General features: G+C 45.1%; 2 protein-coding genes across 2 annotated transcripts; both read left to right on the plus strand.

Moving 5' to 3' along the window:
* The first annotated feature begins 2,890 nt into the window (after positions 1-2,890).
* Positions 2,891-5,293, plus strand: LOC107285227 (protein S100-A12). The gene is made up of 3 exons (XM_015813400.1): positions 2,891-2,930; positions 3,883-4,043; positions 5,056-5,293. The coding sequence occupies exons 2-3, from the start codon at positions 3,900-3,902 to the stop codon at positions 5,197-5,199; spliced, it is 288 nt and encodes a 95-aa protein (XP_015668886.1). The 5' UTR covers positions 2,891-2,930; positions 3,883-3,899; the 3' UTR covers positions 5,200-5,293.
* Positions 5,294-7,637: 2,344 nt separating this feature from the next.
* On the plus strand, positions 7,638-15,795 carry LOC107285228 (peptidoglycan recognition protein 1-like). The gene is made up of 7 exons (XM_015813401.2): positions 7,638-7,653; positions 9,140-9,219; positions 9,956-10,166; positions 10,686-10,804; positions 12,549-12,729; positions 14,667-14,826; positions 15,706-15,795. The coding sequence occupies exons 2-7, from the start codon at positions 9,171-9,173 to the stop codon at positions 15,793-15,795; spliced, it is 810 nt and encodes a 269-aa protein (XP_015668887.2). The 5' UTR covers positions 7,638-7,653; positions 9,140-9,170.
* Positions 15,796-20,345: the final 4,550 nt, after the last annotated feature.

Here is a 20,345-nt window from a genome sequence, read left to right on the forward strand (position 1 = left end):
CCCCCCTTCCCCCCCCCCCTCCCTCCCCCCCCCACTTCCCAGAGCCAATCACAGGGTTAACAATACAATAACCATACTCTATCTAACATTAATCAACTATTAGATTAACAAATCTGTAACACCCTTTAACTCTCTTTTAAACAAACATATTAAACACAATAATTATAACATCATATTAATAATTATAAATAAAAGTAAGTAACCAATTATAACACATAAACAACATTAACACTCTAAAATTTACTCATGTTTTTGATCCCCTGACCACAGGGATGCTTGAATGGTCATAGGTGCGAGGACCGGTCATAAGAAACTTTTTTTCCCGTGCCGCTGTAACTCGGAACGGTCACTAAACGGATGTTTATAAGCCCAGGCCTGGGGGTTTTTTCTCAATCCACAAACATCTTAGAAGCGATGTTCTTTCCAGGGCTGTTTTTAATTTTCTATTTACTCAAACTTTATACAGTCGTCCTCGACTTACGACGGTCCGTTTAGTGACCATTGCAACAGCACTGACCAAAAAAACAACCCTTCTTTCACACATTCCCCCCTGGTCACCTGATCCAAATCGGGACGCTCGGCAACTGACTCGTACTTACGACGGTAGCCGCGTCCTGGGGTCACGTGATCCCTTCTTGCGATCTTCTGACCCGCAACTTCAGCGGACAAGGTGGATTCACGTAAGAACGGCAGGGATTGGCTTAAGAACTGGGGCCAGAACGGTCGTAAAATGGGGCAAAACCCACTTCGCAAATGCCTCGCTTAGCGACTTAAATTTGGGGCTCCGTTGTGGCCGTAAGCCGAGGACTCCCTGTGTTTCTTTTCCTTCACTTCTCTTTACCCCCCCCTAGCCAATCTGGGTTTTTGGGGGGGGAATCACCCACCCACTAATCAGATCCTGAGATCTGGCGTGTTTTTATGATCCTCGGCCTTTCCTAATAAATTTCTGGACGAAACCGGAGTTTTGAAGCAGAGCTCTCTAGCAATTTCTAAGCAGAAATGTGGGTCAAGGGGCCCCACCGGAGCTATTTTGAACGCACAGCCACAACGCTACACAATCCATCCCAGCTGCAAACAGGCCCTATGCGTGCTGAGGCGGTTTCTGTTTGATGAAGAATGAAAGAGCCATTGAGAATGGCTCAGCAGAAAAGGAAAGAGAGGCGAGGAGGGAAGAGGAAAAAAATAACATAAAATAAAAATAACAACGCCCCCCCCCTCCCACATGCTCAATTCTTAACCCAAACTGCACAACCGGCTGAAGGGGGAAGACGGGGAAAATGGAGAGCAAAACGCTTCCATGTTTATATATATTTGCTTACAAGACAGGAAACGGTGAGGTGACTTACAAGAATGAACAAGCGTCCTTGGATAAGCTGGAATTTTCCAGCGGTTCTTATTTCAGAAAGGGAGCCAGAGGCAAAAGAGTCCTCCTTTTCCAGATAGAATAAAAGACAGAAATAAAAATAACTTTTTTTTTCCTCCAGATGCTCGAACCTGCAGCTGTCTGGCTCTTCCAGCTTATCTGCATTCTGCTCTTTGAACTCTCTGATTTTGTCTGAACTGGTTAGGAGAGGAGAAGGCAGCGGCCGGGAAAAGGCCCTTGGCCAAGTGGGAGCTGGCTACAGGAAAGATCCAGGCTCTGGTCCCAAATTATTTTCTCTCTCTTTTTTTTTAAACAAGGAAGGTTACATAAAGCAGATCTTTCCTTCCTTTTCAACATTTCAATGTGATTAAAACTGAACTAACTCTCCTTCCTTCCCTCCTTCCCTCCCTCTTCCCATCTATTCCTTCCTTCCTTCCCTCCCTCTCTCCCTCTTTTCTTCCCATCTATTCCTTCCTTTCCTCCCTCCCTCCCTCCCTCACTCCCTCCCTCTCTCCCTCTTTTCTTCCCATCTATTCCTTCCCTCCCTCCCTCCTTCCCATCTATTCCTTCCTTCCTTCCTTCCCTCTCTCCCTCCCTCCCTCTTCCCGTCTATTCCTTCCTTTCCTCCCTCCTTCCCTCTCTCTTCCCATCTATTCCTTCCTTTCCTCCTTCCCTCCCTTTCTTCCCATCTATTCCTTCCTTCCCTCTCTCCCTCCCTCTCTCTTCCCATCTATTCCTTCCTTCCCTCCCTCCCTCTCTTCTTCCCATCTATTCCTTCCTTCCTTCCCTCTCTCCCTCCCTCCCTCCCTCTTTTCTTCCCATCCATCCGTCTCTTCCTTTTCCCTTTTCTCCTTCTTTTCTTCTTTCCTTTCTTCCTACCTTCATCCCTCCCTCTTGGGAAGAATCTCCATTATCCAGTTTCAAATGTTTATATTCTACACATCTTTCTGGGGGAAAAAAGAGGTTCATTTCTGCCCCCAACATAAAACTGACAATGTTCCCTATCCAGAAAATCAAATATATACGTAAATTGAATGGATGGGTGGATGGATGGATAGATGGACGGATCCCGATCAATCAATCAACCAACCAACCGACCAACCAACCAATCAATCAGTCAATCAGTCAGCCAATAAATCCACGCAGGGCTATTTGGGGGATCACTTCTGAAGACCCAAAGGGAATAAAAGGGATTTTAGAAAAGAAGAAGAAATAAAAACAGACCCAGCCCTGATGTTTATAGGATTGAGCAAAAGAGCCAGTACGTTTATGCACAATCTTCACACAAAGAAGTGACAAGGCAGAATCAGCTGCCCAGGAAATTTACCTGGAAGGAAGTCAAAATATTGAGGAAGTTCTGAGACCTTGAGCAAGAGGAGACAACGTTGCGAGGGCCGCAAAGGAGTTGGTCGGTGTGTGTGTGTGTGTGTGTGTGTGTGTGTGTGTGTGGGGATAGGACGATTTCGCAAGGAAGGGTGGAGGCAAAGCTCTATAAAAGATGACAGCGTTGCGAAGATCCTCACTTCATCCAGGACCAACCTTGCTCTCTTATCTATCAACGTGGGAGGTAAGTGGAGGCTCTTGGCCAAGGGTTCAAGACTTCTCTGGGTCCAGAAGGCCAAAATTGGGGGCGGGGAATCGCTCTGTTGAGGCAGATTCAGCTTTGGGTCCGACAACTCCGGTCTGAAGATCTGGAGAACTTTTGCAGCCCAAGGCTGGATCTCAGTGTCAAGCAGTTTAGGGAGAACCATGAGGACTAGAGACTTTAGCTCCAGGGGAAGAGCCAGACGTCGGAAGGTCCAACAAGGGTGAAGCCATGTCTCGTGTGGCCTTCATTACAAGACCACCTTCTTTCCAGAACTAGGGACCTCCTCTTAATTTTTTTTTTAAAGGTCTCTTCTTGACACAAACCAGTTGCCATCTGGTCCCACGCTGGGATGGGCACTTTCTACTGGCCACGTGCCAAGAAAGGGGAAAAGGTCCAACTTGGCAAAAGCTCCAGGGTCAAAATCAACTGTGGTTCTCCCCCCCCCCCTTTCACCTTGGAAATTAGCCGACCTAAAATGGTCCAACTGGGTCCTTGGAACCAGCTCAAAATTTTGAATCTTAGGATCATAGAGTCATAATAGCATAGAGTCATAGGGTCCTGGGGCTGGAAGGGACTTTGGTGGTCATCTAGTCCAACCCAAAGCAGGAGAACCCATTCCATCCCGGTCAAAGGGTTGTCAAAGCTTGAAGATCTCCAGCAATGGAGCACTCATAACTCCTGGAGGTGACCCACTGACTAATTGTTCTCATGTCCTGTTTAATGGGAATTAAATTCTACAATCGATAGTTTCTGTAATACTGGGAAGAACTATTTGGGAAGTTTTGGAAGGAAAAAAAGGAGCCTAGAAGGGGAAAAAAAAGTAAGGGGAGAACTGAGGCTCAATTCGACCGTTTGCGCTTAGAGCTCCGGGATGAGTCGACGAATTCCAATCTTGCCTTGTGATAACCGACTGATCATTTGATTCTTCCAGATCAGAAGCAAAGCAAAATGTCTAAGACTCAGCTGGAAAAATGTTGCGACTGCATCATGGACGTCTTTCACAAATATTCCACTATAACGGAACATCCGGACATGCTCTCCAAGGGAGAGTTTGCCAACTTGCTGAGGGAGCAGCTTCCAAACTACATTCAGGTGAAAAGAACCTTTTTGTTTCCTTTGGATTAAAAAAAACAATTGGGAAGGGAAGGGACGGGAGAAGGGAGAAATGGGGATCCACCATAAAGAAGCTTGACTTTCATGGAGAAAGTCGCCCAAACTTGAAGGCATCAACCGAAGCTTCAAGCTGAAGGGTGCTGTGGCGGCCTCTGGTGGCCGCTGAGAATACTGCAGCCAGTCCCTTTCATGGCTTCCAAAACCAGAGGCAAAACGGACCGAAATGGGTAAAAAGTCAAATAGACGTGGAAAACAAAACAAAACAAAACCAGAATGTTGAGAAAATGAAATTTGGTGGTGCTTCAGCAACCAAGTGGGGTGATTGGCCAGCTTCCGGCCTTGGGTGGTGGTCCTGGAAAAAAAAAACCCGGAAAAATTGGGGGAAAAAATAGGTTTCCCCTCTCCCCGGTTTTTTTTTTTTTCTTTCTAAAGCTGTTTGGGAAAAAAAAAAGGAAAAAAACCCCCTGTTCCCCCCCATTTTTTTCAGCATTCAGCTCAATCTCCCCATTATCCCCAAACCACTCAGCCAGTCCTTACGGCCAAAATTTGGGATCAGAATTTCCACGGGTTAAGCCAGGCGGGCTGTTAAAATAAATCCTGCCCGATCTTACGACCCTTTTCAGCCAAGGTTGTTAAGTGAACCCCCTGGTCGTTAAATGAATCGGGTTTCCCTTACCGGCTGCTTTGGCTGGGAAGGTCGTAAGTGTGGATCATGCGCCCCCAGAATGTAAGTACACCCTGGTTGCCAAGCGCCTTAATTTTGATCACGTGACTTTGGAGGGGGGGGGAATGAGACGAGGGTCATAAATCGGAGGACTTTCTTTCCCCCCCTGGCATCGTTGTAATTTCAAATGGTCATTAAACGAATTGTCGTGAATCGAGGACCGGTCGCATCCCTTGTTCTTCCTTTTCCAATGCTGTCTTAGCGATTTTCTCAGGCTGATGATAGGGCCCAAACCATTAAAAATGTTGTTTTCTTTGGAATTTGCAGAGCACTAAGAACACCGAGGCCATGGACCGCCTCTTCAACGAGCTGGACAAGAATAAGGACCAGATGCTGTCTTTTGAGGAGTTCATGACTCTCGTGGGGAGATTCATGATCCAGTGTCATGATGACTTCCACCACAAACACTGAGCCAGCGGCCGGTCTAATCAGGGTCACCTCTTCGAGGCTTCTGGGCTCAGCCCTGGGGGGCCCAGAATAATAAAGATTTTAATCTTCCCCAAAATGGTGCGGTTGTCGTGTTCTTCAAGGTTTAATTTTTTGGGGGGTGGGGTGGGTGGGAGGATCACGAAGGGCGTAGAAGATCAGCTGAAGGGTTTCTCAAGTGTGGCGACTTGAAGAGGGATGGGCTTCAACTACCAGAATTCCCCTTGCAACTCTTGTTATTCTGCATTCCGAGCGGGGGGGGGGGCTGGACTAGAAGATCTCCGGGGTCCCTTCCGACTCTGTTATTCTGTATTCGGAGCAGGGGGTTGGACTAGAAGATCTCCGGGGTCCCTTCCGACTCTGTTATTCTGTATTCTCACATGGGGTTGGACTAGAAGACCTCCGAGGTCCCTTCCAACTCTGTTATTCTGTATTCTCACATGGGGTTGGACTAGAAGATCTCCGGGGTCCCTTCCGACTCTGTTATTCTGTATTCGGAGCAGGGGGTTGGACTAGAAGATCTCCGGGGTCCCTTCCGACTCTGTTATTCTGTATTCTCACATGGGGTTGGACTAGAAGACCTCCAAGGTCCCTTCCAATGCTATGATTCTATGTTCCACATCGTATTCCTAATTTCCTAGGCTTTTCCTGCCACTAGCCTGAATGCAGAGCCCCTGTTCCCCAATTTAGCACAGGACTACATTTTTCATCAGCCTCAGTTCGCTTGAGCCCACCCTGATGCATTGGAACTGTAGTCCCAAAGCTGAAAGAACTGGGAATGTTTCCCGAACTCTGACAGCAGATAAGAAAAAATAATATGGGGCGATAAAGATAATTATCAGTGGTTTTGACATAAGGTCAAGCTAAATTTGCAAGCTTGACATGTTTTGCCTGGACATCGCCAGAAAAAACTATCAGGAGGAATACCCCTTGGGAAAATCCCAGGTAGGGGAATTATAAATAATTATAATAAATAATTGAGTGTGAATCAAGCATCAGCTGCCAACATTGCTTATAAATTGCTTTAAATATTTTAATTGCATGGAAAAAACCCTGCTTGATAGCAAGGTTGGTGTTGCAATGAGCAGTGGGCTAATGAGGGCATGTAAAGGCAATAAGTTCTTCCTAATTGGAGCTTTTTAAAAAGGGGCCAGTCCTCTTGAGGATGGTTAACAGGTTGTCCGAGGGCTGGGCTAGATGGCCTTTGGTGATACCTTCTCCCTCCACCGGTTCGATGACCTCAGCCAGCAGCCAGCTGACACGTCTGAAAGGAAAAGCTAGCCAAGGTTAAAATTAATCCAAACGAATAACCCAAAGTGGCATCCAGGTTTGTGGCTGGTTTGGTGGGGTGGGCACAGAGAAACTTCCTTTAGAGTGGAATTAAAATGGGAGGAAAAATATATATATATAGAATAGCCTAAAATTATATTTTATGGCTTCTGCTGCCCTCTTGTGGTTGAATAGAAACACACATGCTAAAAGGGAAGGGAAGGGAAGAAAGGGAGGGAGGGAGGGAGGAAGGAAAGAAGGAAGGAAGGAATAGAAAAGGAAGGAAGGGAAGGAGGGAGGCAAGAAGGAAGGAAGAGAGAAGGGAGGGAGGGAGGAAGGAAGGAATAGAAAAGGAAGGAAGGGAGGGAAGGAGGGAGGCAAGAAGGAAGGAAGAGAGAAGGGAGGGAGGAAGGAAGGAAGGAATAGAAAAGGAAGGAAGGGAAGGAAGAAGGGAGGGAGGAAGGAAGGAATAGGGAAGCTAGATAGGAAGGAAGGAAGGAAGAAAAGGAAGTTGAGGATGAGGAGAGAAAGAAAACTCTATATTAATTTTAAATAAATATATGAAATCCAAATATTTTACGGGACCTCCAGCTTTAACAGCACCCCGTTTTTTTTTAAATCAATTAGATTTTAAATTATCTAGCATCCCAGACGACACCAACTAAGTTAAAACACAAAGTCTCCCGCTCTGAGCCCACCCGAGCCTCTTTCAGGGTTATTTGGGGGCTCCTGGTTCTTTCTGGCTTATCTCCTGCTTGGCTTCCTTCTCTAGGCACCAGCCCGTTTTGTGAACTTGTCTCCTCTGCTTCACTCTTCTGGATTTCGGCTGTAGCGTGTTTCGCAGGCCGCCGTGGGCGTGCAAAAGTTGCAACTGTGCGCAACAATCCAGCTCCCCGACACACCCCCTTCTCAAAACCTTGCACAAGGCCTATAAGTCATGTCTGAATGGCCACAAAGGGGTCCTTTGTAGAACCCAGCCCTGGAATTACCCTAGTTGAAGCCGGGATCGTCTTTCTCCACACTGGAGGAGATTTCGACATGGCCTGGCTGATGTGACAGCTCGGGTTGCCTTCCTCCTCCTTCTTTCCAACAGGTTGCAATCTTCACCGTCGGCCTCGGGGACCGGAGAGGCAGAACGCCACGTCGCTCCTCCGGAAGACACCTGCACAGGTAGGTGGAAAGCCCTTCGTCCCTTCCTTGCTATCTCGGTTGTTCTTCATCTGAGGAGCGCAGGAGAGGCTGAACCCCTTGATGGAGTTGTGATGTCCTCCGTTCCAGACAATTTCTTTCTGCTTGCATTATCCAAACAAGCTCCCTGCCTGCCTTGAGGCACACAACCCGTGGGCAAAACCCAACAACAACACGGGTACTAATTTAAGGTACAAGGGCGAACAACCAGGGTCACCTCTGCTTGGCTGTGTTCCATGAGATATTTACTAAGATTTGAAGATAGATAGCTAGATATCTAGAGAAGAAGAAGAAGAAGGAGGAGGAGGAGGAGGAGGAGGAGGAGGAGGAGGGAGAGAGAGAGAGAGAGAGAGAGAGAGAGAGAGAGAGAGAGAGAGAGAGAGAGAGAGAGAGAGAGAGAGAGAGATGTTTCAATTTAATAAGAGGTGTCAAATAACAACATAACTACTAATTTAACATACAAGGATGAGCAACCGGGATCACGTCTCTGTAGTTCCATTCCATGAGATATCTGATCGAAATCTGAAGATTTTCCAGAGAGACACAGAAAGGAGGAGGGATGTCCTGAATTAATAAGAAGTGTCTCCTCATCTTCAAGTCATCTCATTCCTTCTGATGTCTTTCTCAGCCTTTGAGTTGGTCTTTCTAGAATTTTTTTTCCCAAGTCTACCACTTGTTCTTTGAGAAGTGAAGGCCCATAAATGCATTTCAGGATAGGTCAGAATAGGCCCAGGTCGTCTGATTCCTGTAGAAATATCTGAGTGGTCTTCTTGAAGCTATTCAACCTTCACCTCTGGTTGGAAATTATAATAGAGTTTAGAATTCGGCTATCTGGAGGAGGTGAGGTCCTCCTCCTGGAGGAGAATATCTTCATTGGCTTTGGAAGACCATCTTGGAGGGAAGATCTCCCACGTTCTTGATGCCACCATTGGCAAAATCCTCTTCACTGCTGTCATTTGCTACATTTTACTTGGGTGGGGGCCTCTGAAGACAAGGTCCCCAAAAAGGAACTTTAGTGTCCAGATCGATAACCGTGACGATGTGATCCTCCCCTTAATCTGGTCTCGTTCCTGAGATGGTTGAAGTTGGAAACCTAAATTATGGAGGGTGATCAGAGAAGTTGACCAGGTGCCCGTATAATGGACAAAGGTTGGCACAGCGTATTCCAGGGTCCCCATCTTGACAGATTTACAATAGGAGGAACAATGAGCAGGCCAGCTCTACTATTAGTCCAAAGGAGTTGTAGACTCAGGCCGAAAGCTTCAGGGGCTAGCGAGAAAGCTGGTGGTAGAACATCTGCTCCTAAGTCTTTTTTGACCTACGTACATCTTAGGCTTAATTAACTATTTACCAAAAGGTGGTGTTCTATATGGAAGATAAGCAGGGATGTTGTTTTTGTGGTCGGGCAGCCCAAACTCTGTTGCTGGACTTGACCAGTTTTGATCCCAAACATCTTGGTTTTTTTCAGAGGATCTCAGAGCAACCAGCATCGGGAGAAGATGACCAAACTGCAGATCTGTTTCTTCATCTTATGCTCTCTGTCTCAAGGTAAGCCCCAAATCTTGTTCAGGTAGGGTGAGGGGCATATGATACAGTCCTCCATGTAGTGGTGTTCACCAACCACATTGAGGAGGAAGTTCTAAGGATCGTCTATCCACCCTGAGCAACGATCATGGGGTGTGTTACTCCTCCAAGGTATAAATCTGGTAAAAAAAAAATACAATCTGTCCTCTGCCCAAGTCAGTTTCCAAGCCATCTTGCCTCCAGAACTTGTAGGTGCTTCATCACTGGAGGTTTTTAAGAGAAAATTGGACAGCCATTTGCCTGGAATGGTCTAGGGTCTCCTGCTTGGGCAAGGGGTTGGGTTGGACTAGAAGATCTCCAAGGTCCCTTTCAGCTCTGTCATTCTGTGATCCCAGATCAATTAATCGGTGGAACGGCTTCCCTCCAGAAGTTGCGGGTGCTCCATCACTGGAGGCTTTCAAGAAGAGACTGGACAGCCATCTGTCTGGGATGGTCTACTCTAGAGACTCTCCTGCTCAAACAGGGGGTTGGACTAGAAGACCTCCAAGCCCCCCTTCAACTCTGATGAAGTTCTGTGTTCTATGTACAAATTCTTGGCCTGAGTGAAAGTAGTCCAGAACGAAGGCTTGGATTGGCCCAGATCAGGTCCACTGATAGAAGGTCAAGATTGCACGTAGGGGCGGTTCTAGGGGCTGCCCTTGAAGGCTGCCCTGGGGTCCTCCTTGGCCCCTGCAAGGCTCCATTGCTTTCCTTTCTCCAGCCACAGGTTGTTTCCGACTCATCACCCCCTCGAAATGGGGAGCCAGGCCGGCCAATTGCTCCGTGCCGTTGAGGGACGTCCCGCCCGAGTACGTGGTCATCATCCACACGGCCGGCAACCCCTGCCGGACTCACACCCACTGCCACAACGAAGTCAAGGGGATCCAGAACTACCACATGAACCTCAAAGGGTGGTGTGATATAGCGTACAGGTGAGGAGGACGGGATGCTGGATTAGGTTCTGGATTAAACCCCCCCCCCCCGATAAAAATTAAGGCTCTCTGGACCTGGGGGAAACTCCTGGGGATTATGTGGAGGTGCTTCCCTATGTGGTTGTTGTTGTTGTTGTTGTTGTTATTTTAAACAACGAGGCAGGTTCTTCCTGGAATGTTTTGCTCCAGTCTGGCCTAAATATCTGATATTTTCTAGTCTTAAATTTGGCTTAATGGTTTGAGATCCGCCATGTAACTGGATGGAAAAGACGTATCTGGTCCTAAGTGGCTTGTAAAATCTGACTGAAATCAGCCATATCCTTTCCTTTCCTTTCCTTTCTTCTTTTCCTTCCCTTCCCCTCTCTTTCTCCTCCATTCCCATTCTTCTTTTCCTCCCTCCCTTCTTTTTCTGCTCCCTCCGTTTCCTTCCTTCCTTCCTTCCTTCCTTCCTTCCTTCCTTCCTTCCTTCCTCTGTCCCTCCCTCCTTCCCTCCCTCCCTCCCTCCCTCCCTCCCTCCAGTTTCCTGATCGGTGAGGATGGTTACGTGTACGAAGGACGGGGCTGGCGCAACGAAGGATCCCACACCTATGGCTACAACGACCTCTCTCTGGGGATTGCGTTCATCGGCACCTTTGTGGGTAAGTTTGTCCACAACTTCAGAAAAACGCCGAGTTAGTCATCGCAGGGAATACACGGAGCCTCCATGCTTAGGGGCAGGCTACCATTAAAACTCAGTGTGAAGCATCAAACCACACTAGAGGGAAAGCAATGGGCAGAGGGCCCGGGAGAGAAAGTTTCACGGGGGTCAAGAAAGTTGCAATGGGACAGGGAGATGTTTTACTCAGGTGCCAAACTCGTGGAATAATCCTGGAGCCGTGGGTTGGTTCCCTCTTGCAGTCCGGCCCACCTCACAGGGTTGTTAGGAGGATTTTTAAGCCACGACAGCCATAATATTTGGGCCTTGGAGTTTCCCCACCCCCCAGGGCCAAATCTGATCATGGGGGAAACTGCAAGCTAGGCCAGCTTTGCTGGTGGCCGAGCGTGCAAGCCACGGTTTGTTTGTGGGCAGCTGAGTTTCAGCGGATGTTATGCTTGGCCGGACGAGCCGAGGGTCACGCTGGGTGAGTCTGCCTCGGTCTCGCTCTGCCAGAATCTCCTTCTCCTCCTCCTGGAAGAACCAGGAAGCTTTGGGGAAGTTGAGCAACCTGCCAACCTCAATGGATCCTGACACCCGTGAGGTTAAGACAAGGATGCCAGCAAGCCACAACCTCAGCCAAGTTTCTGCAGGGCCCCACCCTTGGAACCTGTGCTCTGCGTGGGATGCCTCAATAAAATTGTGGATGGGCAGGTCTTCCCCAGAGCAACTTCCCTGGAGAAGTTACAGTGTTGTTCAGTAAACACTACAAGCACACTGGTCTGGAGCTCGTTGCTACAAAACACTTCCACGGTACAGGTCCTCCTCCTCCTCCTCCTCCTCCTCCTCCTCCTCCTTCCTAGTTGGGTGATGTCTGCAAGAAAAAACACCAAGCTCAGGGAGCACCAAGGACCCCCAGTTTCACAACCCACAACTCCAGAAGTTGTGAATGCTGCAATGCTGGAGATTTTAAAGAAGAGATTGGATGACCATTTGTCTGAAATGGCATAAGGTCTCCTGCTTGAGCAGGGGGTTGGACTAGAAGACCTCCAAGGTCCCTTCCAACTATTCTATTCTATTCTATTCTATTCTATTCTATTCTATTCTATTCTATTCTATTCTATTCTAATTCTATTTTATTCTATATTCTATTCTATTCAATTCTATTCTCTATATTCTATATTCTATATTCTATTCTATTCTCTATATTCTATATTCTATATTCTATATTCTATTCTATTCTATTCTATTCTATTCTATTCTATTCTATTCTATTCTATTCTCTATATTCTATATTCTATTCTATTCTATTCTATTCTATTCTATTCTCTATATTCTATTCTATTCTATTCTATTCTATTCTATTCTCTTCTCTATATTCTATATTCTATATTCTATATTCTATATTCTATATTCTATATTCTATTCTATTCTATTCTATTCTATTCTCTATATTCTATATTCTATATTCTATATTCTATTCTATTCTCTATATTCTATATTCTATATTCTATATTCTATTCTATTTATTCTATTCTATTCTATTCTATTCTATTCTATTCTATTCTATTCTATTCTATTCTATTCTATTCTATTCTATCCTGATAAACACAAAGAGAATCACGCTTGAGCTCCACTCACATCGAGTCAGTTTATATTAAACCAGCATCCACAGATCTATCCTTAGTCCTGGATGAGCCTATCTCTGACTCCCTAACAAATGTCGGTCTGTTCTCCTTCTTTTCTAGAACGATCCCCTCAAGATAATGCTTGGAAAGCTCTCAGGTGCTTCCTGGATTTCTCGGTGAAAATTGGCTACCTGTCGCCCGAATATATATTGTTGGCCCACAGCGACGTCAGTGACATTGTGTCTCCTGGAGAATTTATCCGTGCCGAGATTGCTAAGTGGCCAAATTACAAGCATTCTCTGTATATTTTGAATCGCGGCGGACAATAAAATTCACCGATAACGAAAATAAACTGGTTTTCCTTCTCGATTAAAAAAACAAACTAATTTTTCTTCTTGTTAAAGAAAACCCGCACCGATTTTCAGCAGGCCAATGAAACTTGATGAGTTGAGTTGCAGAGTGGACCCTCCATCCGTACCATCCTTGTTGAATCTGACTCCTTCCCCAAATCAATCCATTTCTGCCCCACCAAATCTGCCCCATTCGATGCACCTTTTCTCCGTTGTGTTTTGTTTTGCTATCGCTCCTCTTAAATTAGGTTGAATGCCATTTTTTTTTCCTCTCCCTGGTGTTTTTGTTAGTTTGGTCCTCTTAAATTGGGCCTCGCCCTTCCTAGCCCAGCTGAGCCGAGGGTGGAAAGAGAATTGAATCATAAAGGTGACCTAGGAAAATGGGAGGAGAATCCCAGCTCGTAAATAAAGATAATTGGAGATCTGCAAAGATTGGAGAATGCATTTGTTTATTTTTTGGGGGTCTGTGGGATAAAGGCCTGGGTTTAAGAGGGAAAGAAAGAGACAAGGTTTACGCTGGAAAAAAAAAAGTCTGGTAAATTCACTGTCAGTAAATTTCTCTTTGGTTCCAGGTTGCTTCTCTCTTTGGTTAGTTTCCATCCGTTGCTTCTTCTCCTGCCTTCTGCTGCTTTGGTGAATAGCGTGACCCCCCCCCCTCTTCTTCTTTGTGGCAGCCCCTAAGTGAAGTCAACTGAGAATTTTTAGTTGAGGTTCGTTTTATTCTTTTGCGACTTTGGGCTGAGACCGAGGTGTACTTTGCAATTCCTCCTGGCAGGGTTGCATCAAACGGCGCCGTAAATAGAGCCGGGCCAGCCTTGGAAAAGCAGGTTAGGTCACCCTCATCCACCACCCACGTCTTCTAGACGCTGGGTTCAAGGAAGCTGCTTTTGGGGTTTGCAAAATTTTATTCCGCCTAGCCAAGCCGGAGCTTCTGCATCCTGCATCTCGGTAAGTCCCGGGCTGTGTGGGGCTTTGAATTAGGATGGAAATGGTGGGTTTGGGAGCAGAGCCAATGCCCCAAAGATGCTTCCCCCCCCCCCCAGGCTACTGGACTTTCTTTATTTTTCTCTGAAGACGTTTCGCTGCTCACTCAGGAAGCTTCTTCAGCTCTGACTGGATGGTGGAGAAGGGAAGGAACCATCCAGTCAGAACCAGTTAAATATTCTATTCTATTCTATTCTATTCTATTCTATTATTATTCTATTCTATTCTATTCTGTTATTATTCTATTCTATTCTGTTATTATTCTGTTCTATTCTATTCTATTCTATTCTATTCTATTCTATTCTATTCTATTCTATTATTTTCTATATTCTACATTCTATATTCTACATTCTATTCTATTATTTCAATCCCATCCTTTCAGCCACCCCACTCACAAAGTTGTTGCTCAAACTCCAGATAACTAGATCGATGCTAGGTCTGAATGTGTAGCAACTTTAAAAACAACCCATCTCTTCAAGTAGGTCACCCCTTCCAGAATTTAGAAAGAAGACAGGCTGGGCCAGCTTGGCTCACCTTAAGCCTAGATCCATGTTGTTGAGCATGGAGAAGACCGGTTGAGCTTCTGGAAAAGCTGACAGCTCCGGAGATGAGAAGGGGTTGTATTGTTCCTTCACATTGATCCTCAAAGCTTGGGCACCACCCAAGGATGTATATAGGAGATGATCAGACCACGCCATGAGTCAACTTTGGCTCCGTTCTTCTTGTTGTCCACCTCTCTCTTTCTTTCCTCCTGCAGGGACAGGACCCAGCTTTGAAGGTGACACCTAGGGGGGGTGAGGAAAAATAGAAGATTAGAAGACCCTGAGGTCTGATCTTCTAGAGAAGATTGCCTTGACTTCTAGTTCTTCTCCTTAGCCCCCGTCCATCCTTTCTTCCTCACCAGAAGCCTGGACAGATCCTTCAAGATGTCCAGACTGTTCCGAGCCTTCAACGAGATGATTGAGCGTCAGTCCAAGGTGGTCCCAAGCAAGTCCCCGGACTCCGAGCCGTTGAAGAAGAGCGAGTTCAAAACCCTAATTCAGAAGGAGTTGACCACTAGCAAGGTAATCTGATTTTTTTTTTTGCAAGAGATGGTTTTTATAGAAGGTTGAAAAGGCAAAAGAGAAGAGAAGGTGGGTGGGAAGGAAGGAAGGAAGGAAGGAAGGAAAGAAGGAAGGAAGGTGCCTGGATACTTATTTACTTCCACTGTTGATTGCTACTTGATGGATTGATTATAGGCAATCGAGTTGTTCATGAATATTTTTTATTTTTTTTTAAAAAAGATGTTATATTTGATGTAATTGTGGGGTCTGGCCTGAAGGCTGACCTGGAAAAAAAAAGGGAATTTTTAATTCTTAAATTCATTTTCAGCTTTGATTGAATTCATGTGCCAAGAGGTACTAGGACATTTGATAGAGGAGAATACTTGTAGATCAGGGTTGAACCATGGGTGCTCTCTGAGCTGGGTGGTTTTCCTGCAGACGTTTCATGACCCAACTAGGTAACATCATCAATGTGATAAGGGAGTGGGGGATTGTGGGGAGGGGGAGGGGGGATGGGGGAGGAGGAGGAGGAAGAGGAAGAGGAGGAGGTGGTAGTAGAGGAGAACTGAGGGGTCCTTGGTGCTCTCTAAGCTTGAGTGGTTTTCTTGCAGACGTTCCTAACCCAACTAGGTGACATCATCAGTGCTAGAAGCCATGGTGTTTGCACTGATGATGTAACCTAGCTGGGTCATGAAACGTCTGCAAGAAAATCCCCCCAAGCTCAGAGACCACCATGGACCTCCCCCCCCCAGTAGGTCATTTATTGGCCTGGACCCACCTCTAGAAACCATGCATCTCCAGCCTTGCTCCTTGACAAAAATATGCTTAGGCTATCATTTGCAAACCAACTGACCCACCCCATTTTACGGCCTCGGGGTCCGTTCTTTTTTCGCTTTCCAGAGGACGTGCAAATACAAGAACATCAAGCTTCTTCACGACTCCGACGCGGAGCTGATGAGCGAGAAGATGCTGAGAGGCCAAGGGCACTGAAGGAAATCCATTTGCAAGAATTTCTAACCCTTTGGATCGCCACCCCCCCCCCTTAAAAGGAGGGGAAGGATAAATTGGACCAGCGCTCTAATTGCATTCCTTTCTCTCCACCTCTCTAAAGTGGTTTTCCAGTGCTTCAGCTCTGCACATGCTCAGGAGCTGCCATTCTGCAGTTACAAATACTGAGAATTGCATCATTTTAAAGGCGTCGCTCAAGAGCTTTGCTTTAGCCTGTTTGGAGCAACGGCGGAGCGATTAATGTGGTTTTTGTGGGTACCGGCCACAGGGTGGTGTTTGCCATCTGTTTCCTCCAAAATATACAGGTTCTCCAAGCAGCTAGTCCATATGGAGGAGGAGGAGCTGCCTCTTCAGCTTACTTGAAGTGATTTATTTGCTAAAGGAGGGATGGCCCGAGTGAAGAAAAACTGTGAAAGAAAGCCAAAATTTTCTAAAGCCATTTCCCCACCCCAAATATTATCTAAGGTGTAAAAACCCTGATCTGATATTTCAGCCTGTTTGCCTTCTACCTTTATTCTCTTGGTTTCATTTGCAAAGGCTGGAAAGTTTGCATTAATACGTACAATTATATTACATTTACATGCAGCATAAATACATTATATTTATATTCAAAGAAATTGTCCCAAATCTCCTTTCTTTGCAATACGGTTTTACCTCATCCTGTCTTCTACCAGCCATTAGCAAAATTGTGTCTGCGGATAACATTTGCCTGCTCCATCATTAAGAACTGTTTGGAAACTAAAATTAAATCTAATTTAAGAAAGGGAGTTTTTTTAAAAAAAAACTCACAGTGACTGCAGATAAATAGAAATAGCAAAACGGTAGCTTCTGGTTCAAATATATTTCTTTTGGTTTCCATTTTTTATTTTATTAAATAGCGTGCCTGGCTGAGGAATTCTGGGAGTTGAAGTCCACAAGTCATAAAAGGGTCCAGTTTGAAGACCCCTGTCAAGGTCCCACCCAGAAGTTGTGAGACGTTTGAGCCCCAAATTTACGCAAGACATTCGTTAAGTTGGGTTTTGCCCCCTTTTATGACCTGTCTTGACCCAGTTATTAAGTGAATCCTTGCGGCCGTTAAGTTAGAAACACAGTTGTTATTGAATCTGGCTTCCTCACCGACTTTGTCAGAAGGTTGCAGAAGAGAATCACGTGACTCTGGGACATTGTGACGGTCATAAGTATGAGTCAGTGGCCCAGCGTCTGAATTTTGATCACGGGACCACGGAGAGACAGCAACGGTTGTAAGTGTGAAACATGGTCATCATTGCCGTGGCAAATCGGGGAATTTTTTTATCAATGTATAAATATTTATAAATATTTCATAAATCAAGCCACCTAGAACTAAGGAGAAACCTCCGGACAGTGAGAACAATTAACCAGTGGAACAACCTGCCTCCAGAAGCGGTGAAGGCTCCAACACTGGAAGTTTTTAAGAAGAGACTGGACAGTCATTTGTCTGAAATGGTATATAGGCTTTCCTGCCTGAGCAGGGGGTTGGACTAGATGACCTCCAAGGTCCCTCCCGACTTTATTATTATTATTATTATTGTTAACAACCTGCCTCCAGAAGTTGTGAATGCTCCAACACTGGAAGTTTTAAAGAAGAGACCGGACAGCCATTTGTCTGAAATGGTATATAGGGTTTCCTGCCTGAGCAGGGGGTTGGACTAGATGACCTCCAAGGTCCCTCCCGACTTTATTATTATTATTATTATTATTATTATTATTATTATTATTATTATTATTACCTTATCTTTTAAGAAGATACTGGACAGTCATTTGTCTGAAATGGTGTAGGGTTCCTGCCTGGGCAGGGGGTTGGACTCGATGACCTCCAAGGTCCCTTCCAACTTTATTATTATTATTATTATTATTATTATTATTATTATTATTATTATTATTATTATTATTATTGTTGTTGTTGTTGTTGTTGTTGTTGTTGTTGTTGTTGTTATTATTATTATTATTAACTCTGGCCAGGAGTCAGATTTGATGTGTGCTTGTGTTCCTCTTCACACCCACGCCTAAAGGTCCCACACGAAGGCAACTTTCCAGTGTCTGCTAATTCATGCATTTTAATACCATTTTGCCAAGGGACAAGCAGAGAGCAGGGTAAGGCACCAGAAGGGGAAGAGAGAAGGAGGAGGAGGAGATGATTACATGATTAAGGGTCACAAGACCGGTTCTTCTCGGAAGTTCTCCAGATGGTTTGGGGGCTGCAGTCTTCTCCAGGTCTTCCGTGGACGGGTTTGGCCTCCGAGAAGTCAACAAACACAGCCGCCAGCCCAGAGTTGCGTGGACGGTCTTCTGCGAGCATCAATTCCCGGGTCTTGCTTTCTTGGTGGGCTTCCATGTTGGTTGAGGTCTGAAGCCAAGAGGTGGACTTTCTCCTTCCTGCTTCCCCTTCCTGGTTCTGACGTCGCCTTCAACGGCGTCTTAACAGCATTTGGGGTTTTGGTCCTGCTGCTTAGGGCAACATTGCTTGGGAGGGGGGCAGTACTGCTGAGGTGGGGGGCAGCACTTCTGGGGTGGGGGGCAGCACTTCTGGGGAGGGGGGCAGCATTTCTGGGGAGGGGGGCAGCACTGCTGAGGTGGGGGGATGGTCTTCTTGCACTGGGGAGGGATGGGACACGATTGCTTGCACTGCTGACTCTGGAAGGACATCCTGGCGGGTGTCGAGAAACCTGGAAAAGGGACGAAAAAGAAAAATTGTCCGGTTATTTTCCATCGTCAGAAAGTTTTATTCGAGTCATCTGGTCCTCTCTGCCCTGCCTTCCTGCTTCCCTCGGTGGTAGACTGCTCCTGGACCTGGAAGATCCACTCTCCCTCACCTCACTGATGGAGATGACGCTTAGCCAAATCAGACGAGAGAGCTTGCCCCCCCCAAAAAGCCAAGTTTCCGTCCCTTTTTTTAAAAAATAAATAAATCATAAATTCAAGGAGAAGAGACAGGGCCACCTTTTGCTGGCCGGGGAATTCTGGGAGTTGAAGTTCCTCCCTGAGCAGGGGGTTGGACTAGATGACCTCCAAGGTCCCTTCATCATCATCGTTGTTGTTGCTGCTATTATTATTATTATTATTATTATTGTTGTTGTTGTTGTTGTTGTTATTATTATTATTATTATTATTATTATTATTATTATTATTATTATAATATCTTAAAGTGACTGAATCAAATGCCTAGATGAAAAGGGAGAGACCACATTGCAAATATTAAAATTTGTTCTGATCGGTATCATTTCATCGGAGAATTTTTAATCTCCACCCTGGATTGGTCAGTCCACCGCTGGATTCCTTTTGGGGGAAAAAAACCACCCCAACTATTGAATTGCCAACTTCCAGAATTACTAGCAGCTAAACTGCATTTGAAAAGATCCCAGCCAGGAAGCTAAAGTGGATTTATTTAGTTTTCGTTGCTTTTTCAGCAGATCGATGGGGCTCAATCAACCCGAGGCAAACCTAACAGGCCAGTGAGTTCCCTAACCAAACTAAGGCTAATTAATTATATTTATTACTATAATTCAAGTAAGGCCAATCACCAACTCTTAAATTCATAAAATTAAATAATCTATTCTCAAGCAGGGTGATTTTTGCCTAATTAACCGGAATTGCCATCATTAATCAAACCAACCCAAATCGCCTTTGTTAATTCTAGTCATCCTCAGTTCATAAGGCAATCTTATCTAAACAGCCTCAATAAATTGAACTATTTCCTCATTGTGGTTTCTCCACCTGTGTAAATCTAGAGAGAAAAGGAATAACCGCTAAATACTAAAAAACACCCATTCAATTCAAGCATCCTCCAATAACCCAATTCTTTTTAAAACTGGGTTTCCTTCTTCTTTAAAGATTGCAACCTTCATCCAAATTCAATCTGAAATGAATCTGAATTTAAATTGAGGCTTGAGTTTAAATCTTCAGACTTTGAGGTGCATCAAAGCACCCGCTAAAGATTAAAACAGCCGCATTCAGTTCGAGCATCCTTCAATAATTCTTCTTCCTCCATGGTTGCAATCTTCACCTGAATTCAATCTGAAATAAGTATGAATTTAAATGTAGGCTTAAGTTTAAATCTTCAGCTTTAAAGGTGCATCGAAGCACCCGCTAAAGATTAAAACAGCCGCATTCAATTCGAGCATCCTTCAATAATTCTGCCATGCTTTAATAAACAAAAAAATTCTTAAAAAAATAATAATAATTCTTCTTCCTCCATGGTTGCAATCTTCACCTGAATTCAATCTGAAATAGGTATGAATTTAAATGTAGGCTTAAGTTTAAATCTTCAGCTTTAAAGGTGCATCGAAGCACCCGCTAAAGATTAAAACAGCCGGATTCAATTCAAGCACCCGTCGATAACTCAATTTTCTTTTTTTAAAAAAAAACCAAAACAAAAACTGGGTTTCTTTCTTCCACCAAGATTGCAACCTTCATCGGAGTTCGAACTGAAATAAACCTTAATTTAAGCTTGCCGGCCCATCTATGCTCGGCCTGCGGAAGCAACCCCAAACTAGGAGAAACAACTCAGACTACTC

This window comes from Protobothrops mucrosquamatus, unplaced genomic scaffold, assembly GCF_001527695.2.
Source record: "Protobothrops mucrosquamatus isolate PMUCROS unplaced genomic scaffold, P.Mucros_1.0 scaffold154, whole genome shotgun sequence".
Lineage (NCBI taxonomy): Eukaryota > Metazoa > Chordata > Lepidosauria > Squamata > Viperidae > Protobothrops > Protobothrops mucrosquamatus.

What these genes read in the sequence shown, in the direction of transcription:
- LOC107285227 (XM_015813400.1), top strand. Translation starts at nt 3,900, where the DNA reads ATGTCTAAGACTCAGCTGGAAAAATGTTGCGACTGCATCATGGACGTC. An exon ending in AGCTTCCAAACTACATTCAG is followed by an intron (nt 4,044 to 5,055) that starts GTGAAAAGAACC and finishes TGGAATTTGCAG; the next exon opens with AGCACTAAGAACACCGAGGC.
- LOC107285228 (XM_015813401.2), top strand. Translation starts at nt 9,171, where the DNA reads ATGACCAAACTGCAGATCTGTTTCTTCATCTTATGCTCTCTGTCTCAA. An exon ending in TGGTGTGATATAGCGTACAG is followed by an intron (nt 10,167 to 10,685) that starts GTGAGGAGGACG and finishes CCCTCCCTCCAG; the next exon opens with TTTCCTGATCGGTGAGGATG. An exon ending in AGGAGTTGACCACTAGCAAG is followed by an intron (nt 14,827 to 15,705) that starts GTAATCTGATTT and finishes TTCGCTTTCCAG; the next exon opens with AGGACGTGCAAATACAAGAA.